Genomic DNA, 23,534 nt, shown 5'->3' with positions numbered 1-23,534 from the left:
ATGCCCAAGCTTCCCAGAGTGGCATTGACATAGCACTTGGTTAAAACTTATGGCATTGAAAGTGCTTATTGTGCAAAGCCCCAGCTTATGCTTATATTTGCTAAGCCTGTGGTAGAGCTTAGTTGAGTGATAGCAGTGCCAAATGTGATGCTATGGTGCACGTGTATATAAATATTACTAATACAAGCCACACTTCAGAACTTCATGGCTGGCTAGTTAGGAGAGTTAGTCCATATGCCTTATCTCATAAAAATCCCATGAGAGCCCCGTCCAAATATACGGACAACGGCATGTGCGGATATCAAAAACTAGGCATGCAATATTGACGAATGCATACGTCAATATTGTTTATTACATGCACTAAATAAGCATTTCATAATGTATGTAATTAGGTATAAGTGAAACTAATTTAAAATGTTGTCTTTCGCGACCAATTTTATCCAAAAGTGTTTTTTTTTTACGTCAGATCGCGTAAATATAAATATCTTGATTTGAAGCTTTCGTGACTGCAGGAATCCATACTCTTTGGTTCTTTCGGTAAAGTCACGTAGGTATAAAATAAAATAAATCACATAAATTAACCAGGTAAAGTTTTAACTGCATATGTCAGCTGGTATTTCGACACTCTGTGTGTGTCTCTCTCTCTATGCCCCTCTCTTAGATCTCTCATGCTCACATGTCCGTTGCATTGCACGCTCATGCCTTCGGATTACACTCTCATACTCAGGCCCTTCAGATTACATCCGTTGGGTTGCACTCCCTCGTCGAGGAGGCCGCTCTTCTTCTCCTTCTTTTCTACAGTTACATGCTAATTTCTCACATTAACATCATGCTAATCCCTCACATTAACATAATCACTTCCATGGCCTTTAATTTCTCACATTAACATCATGCTAATCCCTCACATTAACATAGCCATTTCCATGCCCTCGTCGAGGAGGCCGCTCTCCTATCTTACAGTCACATGCTAATTTCTCACATTAACATCACTAGCCCCGGCCCCTTCTTTATAACCCTTGAGCTACACCCATTTCAAACCTTTTAAAACAGTCTGCCTAAGCAGCAGACCATGCTTTCCCACCTGATGATGGACGCTTGTGTTGTGCCCAAAACGTCGTGATTTATTTTATTTTATGCCTACATGACTTTACCGAAAGAACCAAAGAGTATAAATATAGATGTGTCGTTAAACCCGCCACCACCAGTTAGAAAGGTTTGTCACGTAAACAAAACATGTCAATTCGTTACTCGTTCAGCACACAAGTGTGTTGGAGAGTAAACCCACAACATTTACAATTCAATTACGACGTTTCGCCAATAAACAACCAGCCTCATGAGGCCACAGCCAGAGTTGTGGAGAAATCCTCCTGTTTCGGTCTTAAATAGAGGGAGAAATGTGATGTCATCACTTGTGAGCCAATCAGGTGCAAAGACGGGGGGGGGGGGTTAATGTATTCATATATTACAATGGATTCATTTCAATAACAATGAATATCAACACAAATAATGTGGAGAAAACACTTGCATTTTAAAAACCACAATACAATAGAAAACACTACAAATTATGATCTTGGCAAACTATAGGTGATTGAGGGGTCCTCTGCCAATGAAGACTGTGAACATCAGGTGTCCCTTGCACGAGGCTTAATTTGCTGATTGGCCAGCATGAGAATGTGGTCAATAGTTTTTTCATAAAGTGTTTACCACTCAGTCAATTATCCCTATAGGTAGCCACCACACCCTATAAAAATATTTTTTTTTTGTTTGGAGAAAAACTACAACGAAGAGAAGAAGACACAGAGAGACCAGACAGGACAGAATGCTGCCAAGTTGGTGTTATTTTTGAGTTGGTTTTTGGCCCTTGAGCCATTGTTTTTGTGTGCTTTAAAATAAACCTTTTCGAATATTAACAAGAATGATTAACATATCTGATAGAGATGGAGGACTGCTCTTTCTCGTATCGAGATGAGTGACACAAATTGACTTTTCTTTGACATAACTCAAAGGTGCTTGATCAACTGACAGCTTTGGTAAATATTTCCAAAGATGACCAAAAGCTGTTATGACTCAGGTTCTCTGGAGAAGGTGATCCAGTGAATATATGCATGTACCATTACCAAGTTTTTCTTGTATGTTGATTCCACTAAAAGCCATAAGACACAAGGATTGGTTAAAGGCAAACCAATTACGCCAAAACAGGTGGAATACCTGACAATGTTTAAACTTATTTTGGAACATAAGCCCTGTCCTTTAAGTACAATATCTCAAAGTGAAAAACCAGATTAAGGAAAGCAGGCATAAGCAGTCTGACCAAGTACAAAATACATCTAGAGAAGGTTTGTCTTCACCATCCACTTCCATCATCGATGAGAATGCTCTGAATGACTATCTTGTCAGCATTGGATAGTCTCCAGTGAAGTCGAAAGTTCCTGGTGAAGACCTACACTAAACATAAATTAAATAAGGTGTATTTTACAATAGCAGCTACGGTTTCATACGTTTTGGGTAATGCAGAAACCCCCTCGACTACTATATCCAATCCAGATATATGTTCCAAGTGTGCCAGATGGTAATTATGTCCTTCAAAACCTCAAAAACACATCTTCTTCACAAGAACTGCGAGTCTAAATTTTGACTCTGGCACTCAAGTTATGAGTCCAGACAAAGATTGCGCAGCCCAACTCTGTAGTGTTTTGCAATACCTATGCTGGGGCTCTAGTGCGAGCTGCCTGCCCGCAGTTCACCTCTGTTGAATCCTGCACTTCAGGGGCCCTGGTGCGAGCTGCTTGCCTACAGTTCACTTCAGGAGTGTGCCAAGTAGCTCCGGCGTATTTTGTGGGGGTATGCTATTTGCTGCTCTGCTAGTCTGCATCTACCTCCTCCAGTTCCTGTGGGAGAAGCGTGCTGCCTGCCCAGTGATGTTCCAGCTCAACTCTACAGCCTGCCTGCCGTATAGCCCAGAGCATGCGCTCACCCTATCATTTTCCACTTCCATGGTGAATTTGATGGATGGTTGTATGGAATTTATGTGGTTGAAAAAGTGGTTCAGCGCTGGCTGGCCATGTGGCCAGATGACGAAAGTGTCACCTACGTATCTCTTCCAAAGGGAAGGACGTAGGGTGGATGTCAGGATGGCATCTGTTTAAAATTTCTCCAAGAACACATTAGCTACCACTAGTGATAAGGGAGAACCCATAGGGGTACCTTCATTTTGTTTGTAGAATGTACCTACGTGACTTTACCGAAAGAAGCAAAGAGTATACTACACTGTAGTGTTTTAAATAATTATATTTTATCAATTCGTTCTCATCATTTTAGAAAATATTTCCTTGGTGTATGGTGAAATTCCGAAAGTGTAAATATCCTTCGCCTAAAATGTTGTGGATTATATGATATGGATTGTCCCGCAGTGACCCTTTTATTCTGGGTCCTGAAAGTGGAGTTGCCATGGCAGCTTTGTATGATGATCAAAGTTCCCATGTGGTGTATTTACTCACATAAATGGTACCCTTCTGCAGCCTGACCAGCCATTAAAATTGAGCCGGGTCAACTTGGAAAAACAATTATTAAGTAGATGGCACCTGCCTGTCAACATCATGATGTTGACCAGCCATAACCCTGGCCTTTCCTCATTGAATGACATGGAAAACTTGTCTAATTTAATATTTGGAGTTTGCCCAAGAAAAGAGAGGTTATCAGATAACCCAGTGGGGCAGCATTAGGTATCTGTGAAATATGGCTCACAAAACACATTGGAAACTCTGAAATTAATGTTCCAAGTTACATCTTAAACAAAAGAATAGTAAGACCAAGTAGAGATAAATATTGATGTAAAGCTTCCGTGACTGCAGGGATTCATATTCTTGGTTCTTTCGGTAAAGTCACGTAGAAGGGAAACAATAAAATATTGTTTTATATTTTTATTTTATTGTTTCCCTTCTACGTGACTTTACCGAAATAACCTAGAATAGAGAGAAATAGTTAATGTGAAGGATTCTTTATGAACACAAATTTTGGATCCAGTGGACTGTGGGCTAATTGAACAAATATACATTTTTATTCGACCAACTCACACTGCATGGATTGTGTTGTCTACAGTTCATCTATCTCCTAAATAAGCAGACCATGATATTATAAATTTAGAAGCCCTTCTTTTAGCCCTTAAGCAAACTTGTTAAAATAGCAAAGATTAATTATTAGTTACGGGGGGTGCACATTATGATATCCTGGATGAGCAGGGAAAACCCTTTATGAAATATTTAAAATAATTATCTCTGACTCCGTCAATTGCTGTACATGCCCCAATTTAAAAACACTAAATCACTCACTTTTAAACGTAGCTATCTCAGACACTCCTGACAGAATAGTGGGTGTTCGAGTAGGTGATCCTGTTATTAGTGATCATTGTTTTGTATTATGCACGAGACGTGCTAGTTTTATAAAACTCAAACACACTCATTACCTTTTCATCGAAACTAGGTCTATGAAGAATATCAATGATGAGGTGTTCTGCTAGAAATGCAAAGGTGGCGATTGGGATATTTTGTATGCCATCCCAGACCAAGACTGTGCTGTTAATTATTTAACCGGAAATTTCATGGAGGTTGTAAAATAATTTTCCCTACGAAAAACATGAGGTCCAAGAAATGGTCTGAGCCCTGATTTACAGCAGAGCGACATGATTACATGTGTAGTGTTGTATTCACATAGACATTCTCCTGTGTCACTTTATTACCTCACATCCAGTGTGGATGCTCCCCACTCACAAAACACACCCTTGTTCCGAACTACCCCCACTCCACTATCTCTCTCACTCTATACTCCGCTAACCTCTCACTCTATACTCCGCTAGCCTTTCACTGAATACTCCGCTAGCCTGTCACTCTCTACTCCGCTAACCTCTCACTCTATACTCCACTAGCCTCTCACTCTCTACTCCGCTAGCCTGTCACTCTATACTCCGCTAACCTGTCACTCTCTACTCCACTAACCTGTCACTCTATACTCCGCTAACCTCTCACTCTATACTCCGCTAGCCTGTCACTGAATACTCCGCTAGCCTGTCACTCTCTACTCCACTAACCTGTTAATCTATACTCCGCTAGTCTGTCTCTCTATACTCCGCTAGCCTGTCACTCTATACTCCGCTAACCTCTCACTATCTACTTCGCTAGCCTGTCACTCTCTACTCCGCTAGCCTGTCACTCTCTACTCCGCTAACCTCTCACTCTATACTCCACTAGCCTGTCACTCTCTACTCCGCTAGCCTGTCACTCTATACTCCGCTAACCTGTCACTCTCTACTCCACTAGCCTGTCACTCTATACTCCGCTAACCTGTCACTCTCTACTCCACTAACCTGTTAATCTATACTCCGCTAGCCTGTCTCTCTATACTCCGCTAGCCTGTCACTCTCCACTCCGCTAGCCTGTCTCTCTATACTCCACTAGCCTGTCACTCTCTACTCCGCTAACCTGTCATTCTATACTCCGCTAACCTGTCACTCTATACTGCGCTAGCCTGTCACTCTATTCTCCGCTAGTCTGTCACTCTATAGTCCGTTAACCTCTCACTCTATACTTCGCTAGTCTGTCACTCTATACTCCGCTAGCCTGTCACTCTATACTCCGCTAACCTGTCACTCTATACTCCGCTAGTCTGTCACTCTATACTCCGCTAGCCTGTCACTGAATACTCCGCTAGCCTGTCACTCTCTACTCCACTAACCTGTTAATCTATACTCCGCTAGTCTGTCTCTCTATACTCCGCTAGCCTATCACTCTATACTCCGCTAACCTCTCACTCTCTACTTCGCTAGCCTGTCACTCTCTACTCCGCTAGCCTGTCACTCTCTACTCCGCTAACCTCTCACTCTATACTCCACTAGCCTGTCACTCTCTACTCCGCTAGCCTGTCACTCTATACTCCGCTAACCTGTCACTCTCTACTCCACTAGCCTGTCACTCTATACGCCGCTAACCTGCCACTTTATACTCCGCTAGCCTGTCACTCTATACTCCGCTAACCTCTCACTCTATACTCCGCTAGCCTGTCACTGAATACTCCGCTAGCCTGTCACTCTCTACTCCACTAACCTGTTAATCTATACTCCGCTAGTCTGTCTCTCTATACTCCGCTAGCCTGTCACTGTATACTCCGCTAACCTCTCACTCTCTACTTCGCTAGCCTGTCACTCTCTACTCCGCTAGCCTGTCACTCTCTACTCCGCTAACCTCTCACTCTATACTCCGCTAACCTGTCACTCTCTACTCCACTAACCTGTTAATCTATACTCCGCTAGCCTGTCTCTCTATACTCCGCTAGCCTGTCACTCTCTACTCCGCTAGCCTGTCTCTCTATACTCCACTAGCCTGTCACTCTCTACTCCGCTAGCCTGTCACTCTATACTCCGCTAACCTGTCACTCTCTACTCCACTAGCCTGTCACTCTATACTCCGCTAACCTGTCACTCTCTACTCCACTAACCTGTTAATCTATACTCCGCTAGCCTGTCTCTCTATACTCCGCTAGCCTGTCACTCTCTACTCCGCTAGCCTGTCTCTCTATACTCCACTAGCCTGTCACTCTCTACTCCGCTAACCTGTCATTCTATACTCTGCTAACCTGTCACTCTATACTCCGCTAGCCTGTCACTCTATTCTCCGCTAGTGTGTCACTCTATAGTCCGTTAACCTCTCACTCTATACTTCGCTAGTCTGTCACTCTATACTCCGCTAGCCTGTCACTCTATACTCCGCTAGTCTGTCACTCTATACTCCGCTAGCCTGTCACTCCCTACTCCGCCAGCCTGTCACTCTATACTCCGCTAGCCTGTCACTCTCTACTCCGCTAGCCTGTCACTCTATACTCCGCTAGTGTGTCACTCTATACTCCGCTAACCTCTCACTCTATACTTCGCTAGCCTGTCACTCTATACTCCGCAAGTCTGTCACTCTATACTCCGCTAGCCTGTCACTCTATACTCTGCTAGCCTGTCACTCTCTACTCCGATAGCCTGTCACTCTATACTCCTCTAGCCTGTCACTCTATACTCCGCTAGCCTGTCACTCTATACTCCGATAGCCTGTCACTCTATACTCCGCTAGCCTGTAACTATATACTCCTCTAGCCTGTCATTCTGTACTCCGCTAACCTGTCACTCTATACTCCGCTAACCTGTCACTCTATACTCCTCTAGCCTGTAACTCTATACTCCTCTAGCCTGTCATTCTGTACTCCGCTAACCTGTCACTCTATACTCCGCTAACCTGTCACTCTATACTCCTCTAGCCTGTCACTCTATACTCCGCTAGCCTGTCACTCTATACTCCGATAGCCTGTCACTCTATACTCCGCTAGCCTGTAACTCTATACTCCGCTAACCTGTCATTCTGTACTCCGCTAACCTGTCACTCTATACTCCGCTAACCTGTCACTTTATACTCCGCTAGCCTGTCACTCTATTCTCCGATAGCCTGTCACTCTATACTCCGATAGCCTGTCACTCTATACTCCGCTAGCCTGTCACTCTATAGTCCGCTAACTTGTCACTCTATACTCCGCTAGCCTGTCACTCTATACTCCGCTAGCCTGTCACTCTCTACTCCACTAACCTGTCACTCTATACTCCGCTAACCTGTCACTCTATACTCCGCTAGCCTGTCACTCTATACTCCGCTAGCCTGTCACTCTATAGTTCGCTAGCCTGTCACTCTATACTCCGCTAACTTGTTACTCTATACTCCGCTAGCCTGTCACTCTATACTCCGCTAGCCTGTCACTCTATAGTCCGCTAGCCTGTCACTCTATACTCCGCTAGCCTGTCACTCTATTCTCCGCTAGTGTGTCACTCTATAATCCGTTAACCTCTCACTCTATACTCCGCTAGCCTGTCACTCTATACTCCGCTAGCCTGTCACTCTATACTCCGCTAGCCTGTCACTCTATACTCCGCTAGCCTGTCACTCTCTACTCCGCTAGCCTGTCACTCTATACTCCGCTAGTGTGTCACTCTATACTCCGCTAACCTCTCACTCTATACTTCGCTAGCCTGTCACTCTATACTCCGCAAGTCTGTCACTCTATACTCCGCTAGCCTGTCACTCTATACTCCGCTAACCTGTCACTCTATACTCCGCTAGCCTGTCACTCTATACTCCGCTAGCCTGTCACTCTATACTCCGCTAGCCTGTCCCGCTTCCCTCACACCTCTGCCCTGGTCCTTGCCCCCAGCAGGGGATCAGGCAATACTGCTGGGGAGGACGAGGCGAGGAGGGCGAGGTTCCAGGTGTCTTCTCCCCGACTCTGTGTTCTTCATCCCTTGAGCTTCAACCAACAACCACCACGTGTTGCTCCGCACACTCCCTTATATATCCCTCCTCATTAGGGGTCCTCAATTACCCCCCATTAAGCTGGCGCCTCTACGGCACCTTCTGCACTTGCTCTTTCTCTCTCTCTCCTATCACCTCCATCTCGCGCCTCTCCAGCGTCTACCCCATGTTCCAACGCTTGCACCTGCCTGTCCCCAAATGCACTCGCTTAATTATTGCTTCTCCCCCTAATTGCTGCCGACTCTCCGGCGTCTAATCCATGTCTTGACACTTGCACCTGCTCGCCCTCAAATGCACCCGCTTTTTGCAAACCCCGCGCGTTATGCCACTATACATACAATAAAAAAGCAGGCATGGAAGAATTGGAAATGTACAAATAGTTCAGAGGCAGTAAATAATTAAGAACCCAGTTTAGAGGTAAACTAAAAGCAGCTAAATGCAGTTATACAGCGATAAACTTCATCATAATTTTTCATAAACCCAAGTTTTTTAGTTGTACACCTTTTGGCGTCTTCTGGTCCAACACCAGTGGAGACTGGGCTCTAAGAAAAGCCGTCTCGGGTGTGGACCAATCAAATTCAAGGACAGTGCATATTATCAGAGTTGTCTTTTTTGTTTGCATTTTGACTGCTTGTGTTGTGGTTATTGCAAACATGATCCCTTGTATAAAGGTGTCAGTTTTTGTGCCAGATAAAAGGGTAAAAACCTATTACTAAACCCAAGTTATTAATGAAAAATATTAAAAACCTCACACCTGACTCCAAGTGCTATCTTTTGTGAAAAACCTGATTGGTCATCACATTAGCACTTCTGACATTAGAATTCTAGTAACAGATTAATCTGAATTATTTGAAGGGCTGTCACTAACTCAGGGACTGACAGATATAAATCTGAATACAGTAAAACCTCTTCATTCGGCAAGTTTTCTTTCGCGATATTCGATTATTTTGGATATGTATAGATTATTACGGCTACAGTTAGTCTGTTGGTATACGACTGTGACGTAGCATACGTGGCTGCTTCATCTTTACTCTTAAACAAGCTTACCCGATTTATCATGCTGCACTACGATTTTCAGTGGATGCTCCATCACTGTGACCTCTATTCCATGGCTGGGTTAATATCGCTGGAAGCACGAAAAAGCTGCCATTGGGCGATATTCATTATAAGACAATTGTCCAAAGATATGCACTTTATTTATCAGATGTCTTCATACTGTTACAGGATGCCAAAAAAATCTACAACGGGTGACTGACTGTTTATTCATGATTCCTAAATTTCGTACGTAACTTGGTTCAAAAGCATTTCATGTAGTTCCTCCAAAATTTTGGAACCAACTGATGTCTGTACTCTTTTAAACATAAGTAATTTAGATTAAAACAATACGAGTGTGAATGTACATAACTGTTTTTAAGATCATGTTATTATAATTACTGTATTTTTCATCCTGTTCATTTATTGACTTGTAACATTTACTGCTATGCTTGTCTGATGGCCAATTGACCCTCAAAAAAGATCTGTATAGCTCAATCGGATATTTATTGGGAAATAATCATCTGATTATGAACTTCTGTAGGGTATGCCTTCAGAATGAGTTTTGTGTTATTAAGGATTGGTTTAATTGTAAAAAACTGATCGTGCTAAAAAACCAGTATACACATGAATAAGTATACACATGTTTTATAATCGGCCTGTTTATAATGAAGTCTCCATTAAGCTTAAGAATAGTATCGCATTAGATAGCAAATACATTGAAATACCTAGGCTTATGGATTTATGAAAATCTACATTGTGAAAATCATATTGAACACATGAAGGCAGAATCTGGGCTTTTGCTACACGAACATTGGCCTTGACTTGTGCAGTGAGGTTTTCCATTATTTAAGGAAGTGATACTCCTAAGTCCTTGACAACGCTGATATTACAGGATGTTTAAAAAACATGGACACGATTTCAAATCGCTATACCTTTGAAATTGGGTCCATCTTTTTAAAACAACCTGTATTATCTATCAATGTTCCTCAGTCAAGGCCTTGAATAGTCTTGATGTTACTCTTTATTTGTATCTTCATTTTATTTCAGCTGCTAGGTATCTCACTCCACGATGCACCTTATTGAGTACTTCAAATGAAATCCATTTAGTAGACAGAGAGAAAAGGAACTCTATCCTCTTCATACACAAGATTTTATTTAATCCCAGTTTTTATAATGCGAACGGAAAATTTAACTATCCTACACAGATAGCTGATGTTCAAGAACTGCATTTAAATTAGATTAATTTTCCTCTTGCAGATCAGTTGGTTTGAATGGTTGGATACTTCAATAGTGTCCCAGACAGCATGAGAATCATTGAAGATATTATAAGTTTACTTTTGTTATTGGAACACTTCTTCTTAACAGTCGATTTGTTGCCTGGGTGAAAATTGGGGAACGTCTTTGCCCAATCCTGGCCAGCTGTCTCGCAACTTAATACATTAAATTGATTTTATTAGGAAGGACAAGTGATAAAGCACAATTTTATCTGGGCTTCACTCTCTCTGAGATATACTCAAATATGTAAACTCTGAGAATGGCTGCAAATTGAATGAGAATCCAGCAAGAGGAATTACATTCACCGCAAAACAGCAATTAGAAACAGAGTTACTGGCTATATGGATGCTCATGAAAACAAGTGACAATTGATTGCACAAACATACAGTACAAGCAGCACAAGTTTACCACACTTGATTAACAATTCCGACTCACTTTGTGCAACCTAGACTTCAATTTTACCATCTCCCAGATGACAAATCGTTTTCTTTCTGTAGTCAAAATATATATCCTTGTAAATAAAGTCTGGTATGCCTCAACTTATTACTATGAGTTATCCATTCCAACAAGAATAATAACCATTTGAAACTTATGGCAATAACAGGTTTTTGTTAAACTACTGCTGAAAGAAGGCATTCCCTTGTGTATCGGTCACCACTCCGGTTAATGCAAGTTGGTAAAGGAGTGGGGAGCCCATTATGTATGTCGTATTGACAGCAAAATTACAGATTGGGCGTGATGTGTGTGAGCTAATAGAATTGCAGGCAGTATGGTACCTCTCGGATGTCAAAGGAACGCTTCAGGTTTGCTCCCACAATGCCGTACAGCTCGTCCGTTGGAAACAGTGGTTCCTGGGGCTCTTCTAATGTCACCTGCAGCAACCAAATGTGAGATTCCAATAGACTGTAAGTACCGCCTAAGTTCTGCTATTTAATCACTTACACTTTGCTACTCCAATGACTGTTCGTGCTAGAGTGAAATAGTAAAAGATTAATTTTTAAATATGAAAGACAGTTGAAAGCTGTTTAATTTTCATATTTGAGTGAGCATCTGAAGGACTCGCGAGTCATACGTGTGGGACAATCTGTCCACAGACATTGTTATGATCTTTACCGTAACTTAAATATTCTTCATTAAAAATCAGCAATACAAATATGATACACAATTAACACGTAGGCTTTCGCGACCAATAGTATTTGTTATGAATGATACACATTGCCCAGTATTACATATCTGATGGCTATGACATGGCACCACTTAACATAATACAGTAAAACCTTGGATTGCGAGTAACTTGGTCTGCGAGTGTTTTGCAAGACGAGCAAATTTTTTAAATAAATATTAATTTGATAAACGGGCGAGGTCTTGCAATACGAGCAGTACGTCTACGCTTTCTCTGCTGAGCGTCACGTGATCACAACTGATATACGAGTGCTTTGATATACGAGTGCTTTGGATTACAAACACGTTCCCGGAACGAATTATGCTCGCAATCCAAAGTTTTACTGTATACGTAATTAAAATTTTCACATTTATATGTCGGATTCAGGCTTTCTAGCCTCCCTATTTGGGCATTGTAATAATGCCTCCTACCCACACAATGTTTTCCAATTCCTCTACCGAGATCCTTTTGTGAACCAATTGTAATCCAAACATTGAATCGCACAGTAGCGTTTGGCTTTGGCCAGGAAATAAAGAGTCCTGTTTGGTACAGGGTGTGATAGCAGACTTCAAGGTAGTCGTGCTGCTCACAGTGGCTGCAGATGCCAATGGCTTTCTGGGAACTTATCTCCTTATTGAAATGCAGTAATTTCCCAGTGTCCTGAGACACTGCTCTGGATGTTATTGGCCTAGTGGAGGTTAATTTGGCTCTGATAATACAACATCACAAGGTGAAGACCTTGGAGGTCAGGTGTTAATTGTGCACCAAATATGGGATTTAGCAGAAGGATGGAAACAATGGCAGGTTCTGGTGGTACCAAATGAATTGGTTGTCATGACCTCTTAACCTTGACCTGGTATACCGTGACTAATTATAAAAGCAAATACTTGGCAAAGCACAAAATCATGATGTTGACAGGCAAGTGGCGTGACGTGTACAAAGCTGGCACTCACATCAAGATTCTTCTTATAGTTGAGGCTGCGCACCACCTTACGTGCCAGATGAAGTGCATGGTGGTCATCCAAGGCATAATGGTCTGTTACGCCAGACTTACTAAAGTCACAGACAAGGCCCAAGACGCATGCAGGAGCAAAATGCATGAGACTTGCAATGCAAAACTAATTCACAAACAGAGAAATAGGGGCAGTAGTAGCATGAGATGCAGAACAATATTGGAGTCACTGAAACATACAAGCTCATTCTTGATTTGAAGCTTTCGTGACTGCAGGAATCCATACTCTTTGGTTCTTTCGGTAAAGTCACGTAGGTATCAAATAAAATAAAATAAATCACGACGTTTCGATCGCAACACAAGCGGTCGTCCTCAGGCGGAAAAAATATAATCCAGCAGTGGAACTGCTGAACTAGCGAGAGAGCAGCTACAACAAGAGGTTATATTTGTGGCGATGGGCAAGCAAGTCAGGGTCTGAGCTGAAAAGGAATTCCACCCCCGGACGCAAGCACGTCAGTTGTGTTAATGGGGGAGATTAGGGAGAGAGGGATTAGGGAGGGGAGATTAGCATGAATGAGCTTCCGGGGACGGGGGTGGAATTCCTTTCTAGCTCAGACCCCACTTGCTTCCCCATCACCACAAATATAACCTCTTGTTGTAGCTGCTCTCTCGCTGTTTCAGCAGTTCCACTGCTGGATTATATTTTTTCCGCCTGAGGACGACCGCTTGTGTTGCGATCGAAACGTTGTGATTTATTTTATGTTATTTGATACCTACGTGACTTTACCGAAAGAACCAGAGTATACAAGCTCATTTTAAGTGCTATTTCTCTGCAAATGCTTCTAGGTGTATTGATTTCTTTTTTATGTTACTCCGTATTCAGACAGAAGCCACAATATAACACTTAAATGTATGCAGAGTCCTATTTAAGAATCTATTTAGTGTATTGTAATCTCCTGGCAAACTAGCAGCCCAACGTCTTAGATAGCTTCACAGATCTGCAAGATCCACCAACTCCCACCTCCAGAGTTCTGAATCAAAGGAGCGTGTTACCATATATGGCTCCATGCATCTCAGAATGAAGCAGTCAGTTGTTCTCACATGCAATTAGTCATTCTCTGTTGTAGCTAAATGCCCAAAGATTCTCAACAACATCCAAACATATATAAACAAATCTCAGTTTAATCTTAATTTAATCTCTGGTGTTCAGTGCCATAAATAAACAGGAAGGATACTGCATGTGATATACAATGCTTGGGGTGAGAGAATTCCGCTTCTTTGTCACATGTTCATTCAAGACATTGACATCCAATGGAATTGCATTACTCAGTTAATTTCAAATAGTTAATTATGTATAATAGGTATTATCCATGTTAACCAACGATGAGAAAACAAGTGTGGGTAAAGTTGGAACCACACATTTGACAGAGTATCACACATGACAGAGTATCAGACAGGCAGGCAGAAAGACGAGACGAAGGCAGATAAACAAGACCAACATGCAGCCAGGTAGATACACAGACATATGAGACAGTGAGACAGAAGCAGAGACAGTTACAAGTTAAGTAGGCCACACCCCACCTGCAGTGGAGATCAGCGCCTCCCAGATCCTCAGCTGTCACCACCTCACCTGTGGCAGCCTTCACCTGCATGCCACCGTATACACATATCAGGGACGTAGGATGATATCAGGTAAATATTGACCAACATGGTGAAGTATGGTAAAAAAACCCTATGACTGACAAAGTGTAGGAAATCTTTCATCCAGAAGTGTCTTAATAAAAGGCTGTAAATTATTATTGTAAATGCACTATTGCCATGCTATTATATCAAATTCATATAACATAACTTATGTAGCCACACAAAGACAACTAACTATTCTTTATGAATTCTTATAGACTTTTGGTGCAAATGCACTCGCTGAGAATGTTAAGGACATGGCCATCAAAGCACAATTGTAGGTGGTTTGGCAAGCACTACAGCTCTGTTATATGTTTGCTTCAGGCTGAAGAAAATGTTTCCAAATAATGATATTCATTTGAGGCTAAATTGACCCAGGGCAAGCCCAACCAGTTTTGTATGCTAATTGCCATTATTATTGTGAATGGCCAGGAATTGACCTGCTGAGATTGTAGAGTGGTGCATGATCTATTAAACCACCGTGGTGATGAATGCTTTTGTGTTTGCATGCAGATACACACAGTACATATACACACTACATCAACCACAGGCTTCCTATAGGGGTGACATGTTTGTCCATACTCTATTTATATACGCCAAATGACATTGCTGGAATGAGAATAAGAAAATAATTGCCCTAACTCCCTGAAGCAGGAACCTTCTGTGGACCATATGCACAAGACATAAGGCTCCAACAGATGTCCTGCTTACACAATTATCTAACCCTTTTGACATACAGTAAATTAACCCCCTTCCCCTTAAGAGGAAGACATTCCTGATATGGAATTAATTATGATTGTCAGCTATGTTAATTGAATGGCAAAGCATATGGAATTTATTTGCAAATTCATTAAATATACGCCATCAATTCACAACCAATGCACAATAAAGTACGATATTTAAGTAAATAATTGATCACATTTATTGCCATGATTTTGTATGCCCTAAACAAATATTTTAACATTTTATATTCCTGAATTCTGATTATATGTATATTAATTATATGAGTTATCTTGTGAATGTTTTAATTTGTCATATTTGTCACTAAATTAAATTTACATATTTTACACGTTATTCTTTTTTGGAGTATCACCAAACAAAAGCACATTAGATCATTACATTTATTTTAGGAGTTTGAGAAAATAAGTTCCTTTGAAAAATAAATATCTTCAAAGGCAGATTGGAGTAAAAAGCAAACTGGTGCAACGTTTTCAGTGCAAGATAAAATGTTCCAGTTATGTGGTAAACATTTCTTCCTGTTATCCATGAAGTGACTTTCATACAAAATTGTAAACATAATCAAATTTCGCCTGGCCTGCAATTTAAGATGGATGAGTTTCTTTGAAATCCAGGAGTTTTATTTTGATCGAAAATAGAGCCAGTTCGAATTCCTTGCCACATCTGTCTGAGTGACAGATAAACTTCCATACAACCAACTTTAATGCTACGCAACACAGCCACAAACCTAAATTCAGCAATATCACCTGTTCCAAACCAATGACTCTTACAACAGTCAAGGCACATGCTGGCATTGAAATAAAAATACATGACAAGTATGGTGCTGTAGTCATATTCAAAATGGGCAACTGAGAACTGCCTGTTTTTAAAGGAAACCAATCCATTACTCTATCCCACCTGAGGACAATCGCTTGTGTGGCGATCGAAACGTCGTGATCTATTATTATTTTTCTACGTGACTTTACCGAAAGAACCAAAGAGTATGGATTCCTGCAGTCACGAAAGCTTCAAATCAAAACCAATTCATTGTATGCAATTGTTCCTCTTCATGACAGCGTACAGGCACTGGCACAGAATAAAACTAACTCCATCTACTACAATGCTCAAAGTGTCAGAAGAACTTGAGCTCATCCTTACAAATGATATTGAATGGACACCACCAAATGGAGACGTCACATCATCATGGACATATGCACAGCCATTACGACCTCTCCGTGGGCTGTATAGATTAGAATCAGAATCTTAATTTGGACTGGAGGAATCCGATGAGCTATGAAGCTCTGTTTCACAGATGTCCAGGAGGGCAGGTCAGAAAGTTACAATAGAAAAAAAAAATCGAAGTGCAAGGTATAGGAAAGGTAAGCAAGTTATTAGAATACATTGATAAAAGTAAATACAATAAAGTGCAAATTGCTAAAGTACATAAAATCCTGCCGACTTTTCAACAAATGCAAGCTTGGGCAAAAAACAAAACAACAGTCCCAGACCACAACAAGACAACAGACAGTCCCAAAATAAAATTGCACATTAAAATTCATCTATCGATACACATCTAATGATAAAAGTTACAAATAACATTGGCAAATATGGCTGTATCCAGCACTAATCTTATGCTTCAGGATACATTTTGCAGGAGGATTTACGATTTTAAGGGCGGAAACAAGGTTGTTCCAAAACCTTGGTGATGCAATGGCACAGGCTTTGTCACCTATTCCAATTATTTTTCTTGGGATAGTTAATAGACGATTAGATGTACGTCGTAGGCTTCTTGAGTTTGACAATAGGCCAGGCAGGGGTGTCAGCCACTACACAGAGTACAAAATGGAGGCACAATTAACGTCTCAGTGAAGATGGGTGCATCTGTTCATTGCGGGACTTTAAGAAGCATTGTCTGTAAGTTCGTTTATGTTAATATAATACTGGGAATGCTGCTATGTTAGGATTGCCGTTATAATGCTATACATGCCTTTATAATGCTGTTAAATTGTTATGATGAATATGGGGCCTAGTTAACAACTAAGCCTGCCACTTGCATTATTGTGAATGTTATTTGTAGTTGGATAAGTCGAGCCAGACTTGTGCCCATGTCATTTTAATGCATTCTTGAGAGCAATGATGAAGAAGTATCTCATCCACAGTTCAGTGTTATATGCAGCACTGTAGGTGCCTAGTCCATCCAGGACCTATTGTTGAGATTCATGTTCTCTAAGACAATGTTATGATGCTGCAGTGTTCATTCATTGTATTGATATTGCAAGTATTAACAGATGCTGTATTTTGTGCTGTGTTTTTACATCCGTTTTACCTCGTTCTATTAATTAAATACGTTTGGATTCGGATGTTCACCCTGGCTCTGAAGGTTTATTAAATGCGAGGTTAACTACTCGGATAGTGGTGCAACACAGCACACAGCGAGGTTGAAACAACCAAGCCACCTGGAAATGTATATTCTGGATAAAAATAGATTTCGCTGTGTGTCAATGCTGGATGAGATCCTCCTGACACGTAAGTCGGTACATGCATGGTGGTGACGTCACCCACATCCTACAGCATTGAGCTGGATTTGCGAGTGATGACGTCAAGCCTCTCCCCACCTACTCTCCGCCCTAGATCTAAATCCGCGAACATTTGCGGGATATAGTAATAGGTTTTTACCCTTTTAGCTGGCACAAAAACTGACACCTTTATACAAGGGATCATGTTTGCAATAACCACAACACAAGCAGTCAAAAATGCAAACAAAAAGAAAAAACTCTGATAATGATATGCACTGTCCTTGAATTTGATTGGTCCACACCCGAGACGGCTTTTCTTAGAGCCTAGTCTCCACTGGTGTTGGACCAGATAACACCAAAAGGCGTACAACTCAAAAACAGCGCACTATCAGAGTATTGAGAGCTCGGGATAAGCCTTTACATTATGAGACGTCCTTTGCCAGTAACAAGATATAGTAATAGGTTTTTACCCTTTTAACTGGCACAAAAACTGACACCTTTATACACAATCATACTGTTATATCATCATACTATCAGACTCATACTGTATTACAGAACCATTTAATGGTTGGCTTTCTGCCTCGATTCCTGTCTGTCTGGCGAACTTGTGCGCAAGTAAACGTGCGAGGTCGTGACGTCACGGTGCACATCTCTGTGATGATGTCACCCACATCCCACAGCGTTGAGCCCGGTTAATGTGTGCTGACGTCACACCTCCCCCACCCCTCTCCAACCTGGCTGTGTATCCCACGCAAAACGCTATAGACAAATGAGGTGAGGGAGGGAGATAGACAGAAGAGGGAGACAGAGGAGGAAGTGACAGAGATAACAGAGAGCAGGGTGGGGAGAGAGTAAATGGGCGTGAAACAGCACGGAAAGAAGGAGAGCAACATGGAAAGAAGACAGCTAGGGAAAACGACAAGCAGTGGGATGATTAGGGAGAGGCATGAGAAATTGAGATGGGAAAGGGAGAGATGGGAATAAGTAGAGTGAGGTTGAGAGATGAGAGAAACAGGAACAGAGATGGGGGGGGGGGAGGGCAGTGGGTAAGATACAGTGGGGAGAGCAGAGGAATATAGATTGAAGGAGAGGTAGAAGAGGGGACAGAGGAAAAGAAAAACAGATGGAAACAGATACACAGCAATAGATTTAGATAAACTGTAATATACAGTACAGAGAAGGCAAGAGAAAGGAGGAGAGATCATTTTTCTGGCTAGCTGGGAGGGATAGATGGACGGTCATTCCCAAAGGACATGCGGGTTGCTTGTATAGTATACTAGCGGGAAGTACCCGGCGTTGCCCGGGTCAGAAAAATATTTCAAACCTACTCTTAAAAATGTAACAGCAGTGCATACTGAGTGTGGTGGTACCTGCTATGATTACAGCAGTGCATACCGACTGCGGTGCAGGGACGTGCGGTCAGGGGAGGCAGGGGAGGCAGAGCCTCACCTGTCATACTCCAATTAAAATAGCTGTTATGAAAAGTAAAAAAAAAGAATAATCAAATCAAATAAATATTAAGATTTTTTCACTGATCTGTGTTATAAATGTCATTCTGTACGATTCCAATCATTTTTATAGTCAAAAATCGCCAAATTTGCGGAGCTCCGCTGCAAATACAGGAAGAAACGAGAGGTGAGGCAGCGATGCGCTCAGCCTCCCCTCTGATTGCGCAACCCCTCAGTAACTGGATGGAGCGCAGGCAATAAGCACGTGCCTGTTACTATCTCAGTATGTCACCAATGTACTTTTTGTAGACCCCTTAATTTCATGTCCTCACCTTCCATACTCCAGGTAACTTATTTCACGTATGTGTATAAAAAAATTTAGGCTCGCTGGTCTCGTCATTAAACTGCAATGGAAAAGCACCAGGGGAGGCAGCTATCACATCTGCCTCAATGAGGGGGACATGTCTAACACGCCCCCCTCAGTGACAACACGCCCCCCTCAGTCAGGCAACGCCCCCTCAGTGAGACCACGCCCCCCTTAGTGAGACCACGCCCTCCTCAGTGTGTGAATCTGGCTCTGACACTAGCCAGTGCCTCCCCAGCCATTGACCTCACCGCACGTCACTGCTGTGGTGGTATCTGCTATCACTACGGTAGTACATGCTGACTCTACAGCAGTATTTATCGACTTTATAGCACAAAGTACTCACCTGACAGAGTGGCGTGGTGAGGCCTAGTCCCATGCAGAGCCTCCGGCCTCGCCTAGATTGTCCAGACGGCCGAGGTGGCACCTTGGCAGGCTGGGGCTGGGCTGCTACCCCTGACCCTCCCCCCCCCCCCCACCAGCCACGATCTCCCCGGCCCCTCTGCATTAATATCTACGGCCTATAGTGGTAGCATGTAGCAACTGTATAGTAGTAATAACTGCACGCATCGGGGTGGGGGGGACATCACACAGTGAATAATTTACCTGAGCGTTTAGTGTATTTTTATAAGCTTTTTTACGCGAAAGAAAATGTCCCCCTCACTCCCACCGAAGGCGTGCGACTTGGCATGGGCCGTCCCCCCCCACCAAAGGTGCGTGAGTTGGTATGGTCGTACACGCGTCATAAATAAATAAAGAGATAGCACACAAAAATCGCACAAAATCACTAATTAAACTAATTAAAAGCTGACGGATGTGAAAACGGAATAGCGCTTGCTCACAGCGGGGCTTACGGCCTGGTACCTGGCTATTTAATTGTACGTAAACCCCACCGTTGGATAGCCAAGCGCGCGAACACACACAAACCCACACGCAAACCCACAAACAAACCACGCCACAAACCCACACGTATTTTTTGACTTTTTAGTGTTATTGTAATGATTACAATCTCTGTCATGTCCTGTAGGCTTGTCTGGGTTATAAGTGCTGCGCTGACTCGGTACATATGGCTCTTGGTTAAACCTGACACAAGGTGATAATGAAAATATGGTTGATGATGGTGATAGCAGTAATGTAACGATGGTAAATTTTTATTTCACAATTGAATGAAACATGTAGCGTATGCACATACCAGGGGAGGGCCTCCAAGGAAAATAGTGCCCTGTTTCCGCACGATGATGCTCTCATCTGCCATAGACGGAATGTAGGCGCCACCAGCTGTACATGACCCCATCACCACCGCTATCTATGGATAGCAGACACAAACACATGCGTACAAGCTCATTAGTATGTTACACAATCCGTGACAGATGAAAGGGGCGCACAATACACTGTAAAAGTGCACAGCACACCCAAATTCTACGTGCGGAACAGGGCATGTGACATGGCACACATGCACGGCACACGGTGCGGACATGTTGCAGACAGCCAGTGGAGACATTGAAACTATACCACCTGAAATTCACACATCGTTCAATAAAGCATGAAATAAACATGATATTATGATTTAAAGCTTTCATGACTGCAGGGATTCATATTCTTGGTTCTTTCGGTAAAGCCACGTAGAAGGGAAACAATAAAATAATACAAATATAAAACAATAAAATTCTCACGACGTTTCGACTGCAACACAAGCAATCATCAGGTGTGAAAACCCACAACAAGAAAATTTGAAACGTCGTGAGAATTTTATTGTTTTATATTTTTATTATTTTATTGTTTCCCTTCTACATGACTTTACCAAAAGAACCAAGAATGATATTATGAATTAACATGGTTTCATCACATGAGAAATAATATAAGACTTTTGCAAAAGAAAAAAATTACCAATTATATCAGGTACAGGGTATTCAGAAAAACCTTGCCCAACGTGAGGGTTATGTTCTTGGAAAATGCTGTGTTAGGAAAAACCACGTTCAATAAATAATGGACCTTATAGGGAAAAAAGTGTTGCATTCCAGCTCCAGACAGAGGAATGGAAGCCTCTCCTCCACGGTGAGCATTCGGACATTCCACTAAACATGGCAGCGGGTGGGGGAGAGGTCCTGTATAAGAGGAGGTCGTGTATAGGTTATTCCGTACACCACCTCCACCGCGGTGGAATTCAGACTAAACTTGCAGGAAGTTTAGATTTTAATTGAGTAAAAAAAACCTATAATTCTCCTCAGTAAAGTTGGGAGTGGGCGGTGGCTTAGCTTGGCTTTAGTCTAAGTGAGCAGAAGCTTGAGGCCTATTGCTTGTGGTCTTGGCCGTGATCCATCGATCCGAGGTTTAAAACATTTAAATTCGTTTTAGTTTAAGGATAGATTTTTTAAATTAGATTTTTGTTGGTTTTAATATCCGCAAGATGATAATTGTCGTCAAGCCTCAGGGAGAACAGCAACAGCCACAAGCTACTCAATAAGTTCTTAAATACAGTATTTATTATACATTTTACCCCTTTTTTGCGTGTGCATATTAATGTGCAGGTGTCATTTAATGTGAGATATTGTACACCACTGGACTGTATAGTGGGAGGTAGATGGGTAAAGTATAGTTGCATAGAGTATAGTGTACATGTGTACACTATATGCCCTCCCTGCTTATGTCTGCAAAATGTGGACCCCTCGAATCAAACATCTGCACCAATTAGACACATTCAGGCTGGCCTGCCTATGATCAATCCTGGGTTTAACCAGGCTGGATTGTGTGAAGAGCTCACAAATCCTTTAAAGATCTGGATGCATTCTCATCATCAGTGAGCTTCTCCAGCAGCGGGCAAGGCTGTTGGCGAGCAGAGGAGTGATGCTCACAACAAAGAGCAGAGTGCCAGGCAGCTAAAATGCAACAAGATAGCAATGTAGCTGTGCCTCAAGTGCAGGTGTGGACACAGGTGATGCATCTGCCAGTCATCTCAATCAACCCATAGCACCTGGGTCTGTCCCATGATCTCCTGCCAGCGAGCCTTTGACACTTCACGTGGCCTCAGAGTTCGGCTAGCCTGGCACAAGTTCCGTTGTGATCTCACTGCCACTTGGTGACGAATGGCGGCTGGTGTATGTAGTAGGATCATTGTATATGAGGGGCTGGTAAATCCTCCACCTATCACGAATACCAATAACCACGTTGGAACACCCAATTAAGCTTGTGCTGGAGACTGCGGGGAGGAGAGGCATCTATGACACCTTTTGGCAAAACCCAATTTGGCGCAGCCAAACTTTACCCCTCCCCTTGGGGTTTTTCAAGAAACACCAATAAAACGCTGAGGTTAGCCACGTGGAATGTCCCACACACAACATATACATCCATGCACAACTGCATTCAAATACTCTCCCCACACAGACTGTCATAAATAGACAAAGAGAATGATCCTCCATATAATCATTTAATAAAAATTAGTGAGCACCTATAAAGGTAGGCACGGCACAAGATGGTTCCATAAAAATTACATCACAACCACACACAAAACTCACATATGCACATGCAAACATTCCCATGCAAACAAACTTAATAACAAAAATAAAGATCCTCCAAATAGCCTTGGACCTTTTGGGGCAAAGTGCTGTTAGCAAGCACTCATTAAGGCTAGTACAGTACACGAGGAGGTGGGTGGTCAACACCACGCCTGACCGCCTTTGTCTTTACTCACCGCACCAGGCACTCATTTGAGGCTGGGTCGACCTAGGGGAGGCCCAGGATCGGTTCAGATCATTTTCACTGGTGTTGGCCGTGAGCATCGAACTTGGGTCATCGGGTTTGTAGCACAGTTCTGCCGAGGGACCATAAAGGGACATAAATGTTTCTGGCCTCAAACATCACTCCAAGTTGCAACGGCTATATCCAGCATAAATCCAGACACACTTGAATGACAAGCATCTGGACGTTGTCACCCTGTCTGAGGGTATGGCTTCACTGGCAATCCAACAAGTGCTTGGTTAACTGCACTTCAATATTACTTTTGACTTCCAATCTCACGCACATATATACATTCATGTGGTTGAAAAGCAATCTAATGT

At 42.3% G+C, this 23,534-nt stretch overlaps 1 protein-coding gene across 1 annotated transcript in view; it reads right to left on the bottom strand.

Annotated features, from left to right (window-relative positions):
* The window catches only part of MCCC2 (methylcrotonyl-CoA carboxylase subunit 2), a 109,263-nt gene that overhangs the window by 48,547 nt on the left and 37,182 nt on the right, over positions 1 to 23,534 (bottom strand). The window contains exons 7-10 of the mRNA XM_032962451.2: positions 20,672 to 20,785; positions 14,336 to 14,400; positions 12,756 to 12,855; positions 11,417 to 11,512 (exon numbers count right to left, since the gene is read on the bottom strand). Coding sequence (XP_032818342.1) covers positions 11,417 to 11,512; positions 12,756 to 12,855; positions 14,336 to 14,400; positions 20,672 to 20,785 — 375 coding nt within the window. The remainder of the gene's footprint in view (positions 1 to 11,416; positions 11,513 to 12,755; positions 12,856 to 14,335; positions 14,401 to 20,671; positions 20,786 to 23,534) is intronic.

This window comes from Petromyzon marinus, chromosome 1 (assembly GCF_048934315.1).
Source record: "Petromyzon marinus isolate PM22_M1 ecotype Great Lakes invasive population chromosome 1, UKy_Petmar_22M1.pri1.0, whole genome shotgun sequence".
Classification (NCBI taxonomy): Eukaryota; Metazoa; Chordata; class Hyperoartia; order Petromyzontiformes; family Petromyzontidae; genus Petromyzon; species Petromyzon marinus.
This window is presented reverse-complemented; position numbering and strand designations above follow the sequence as displayed.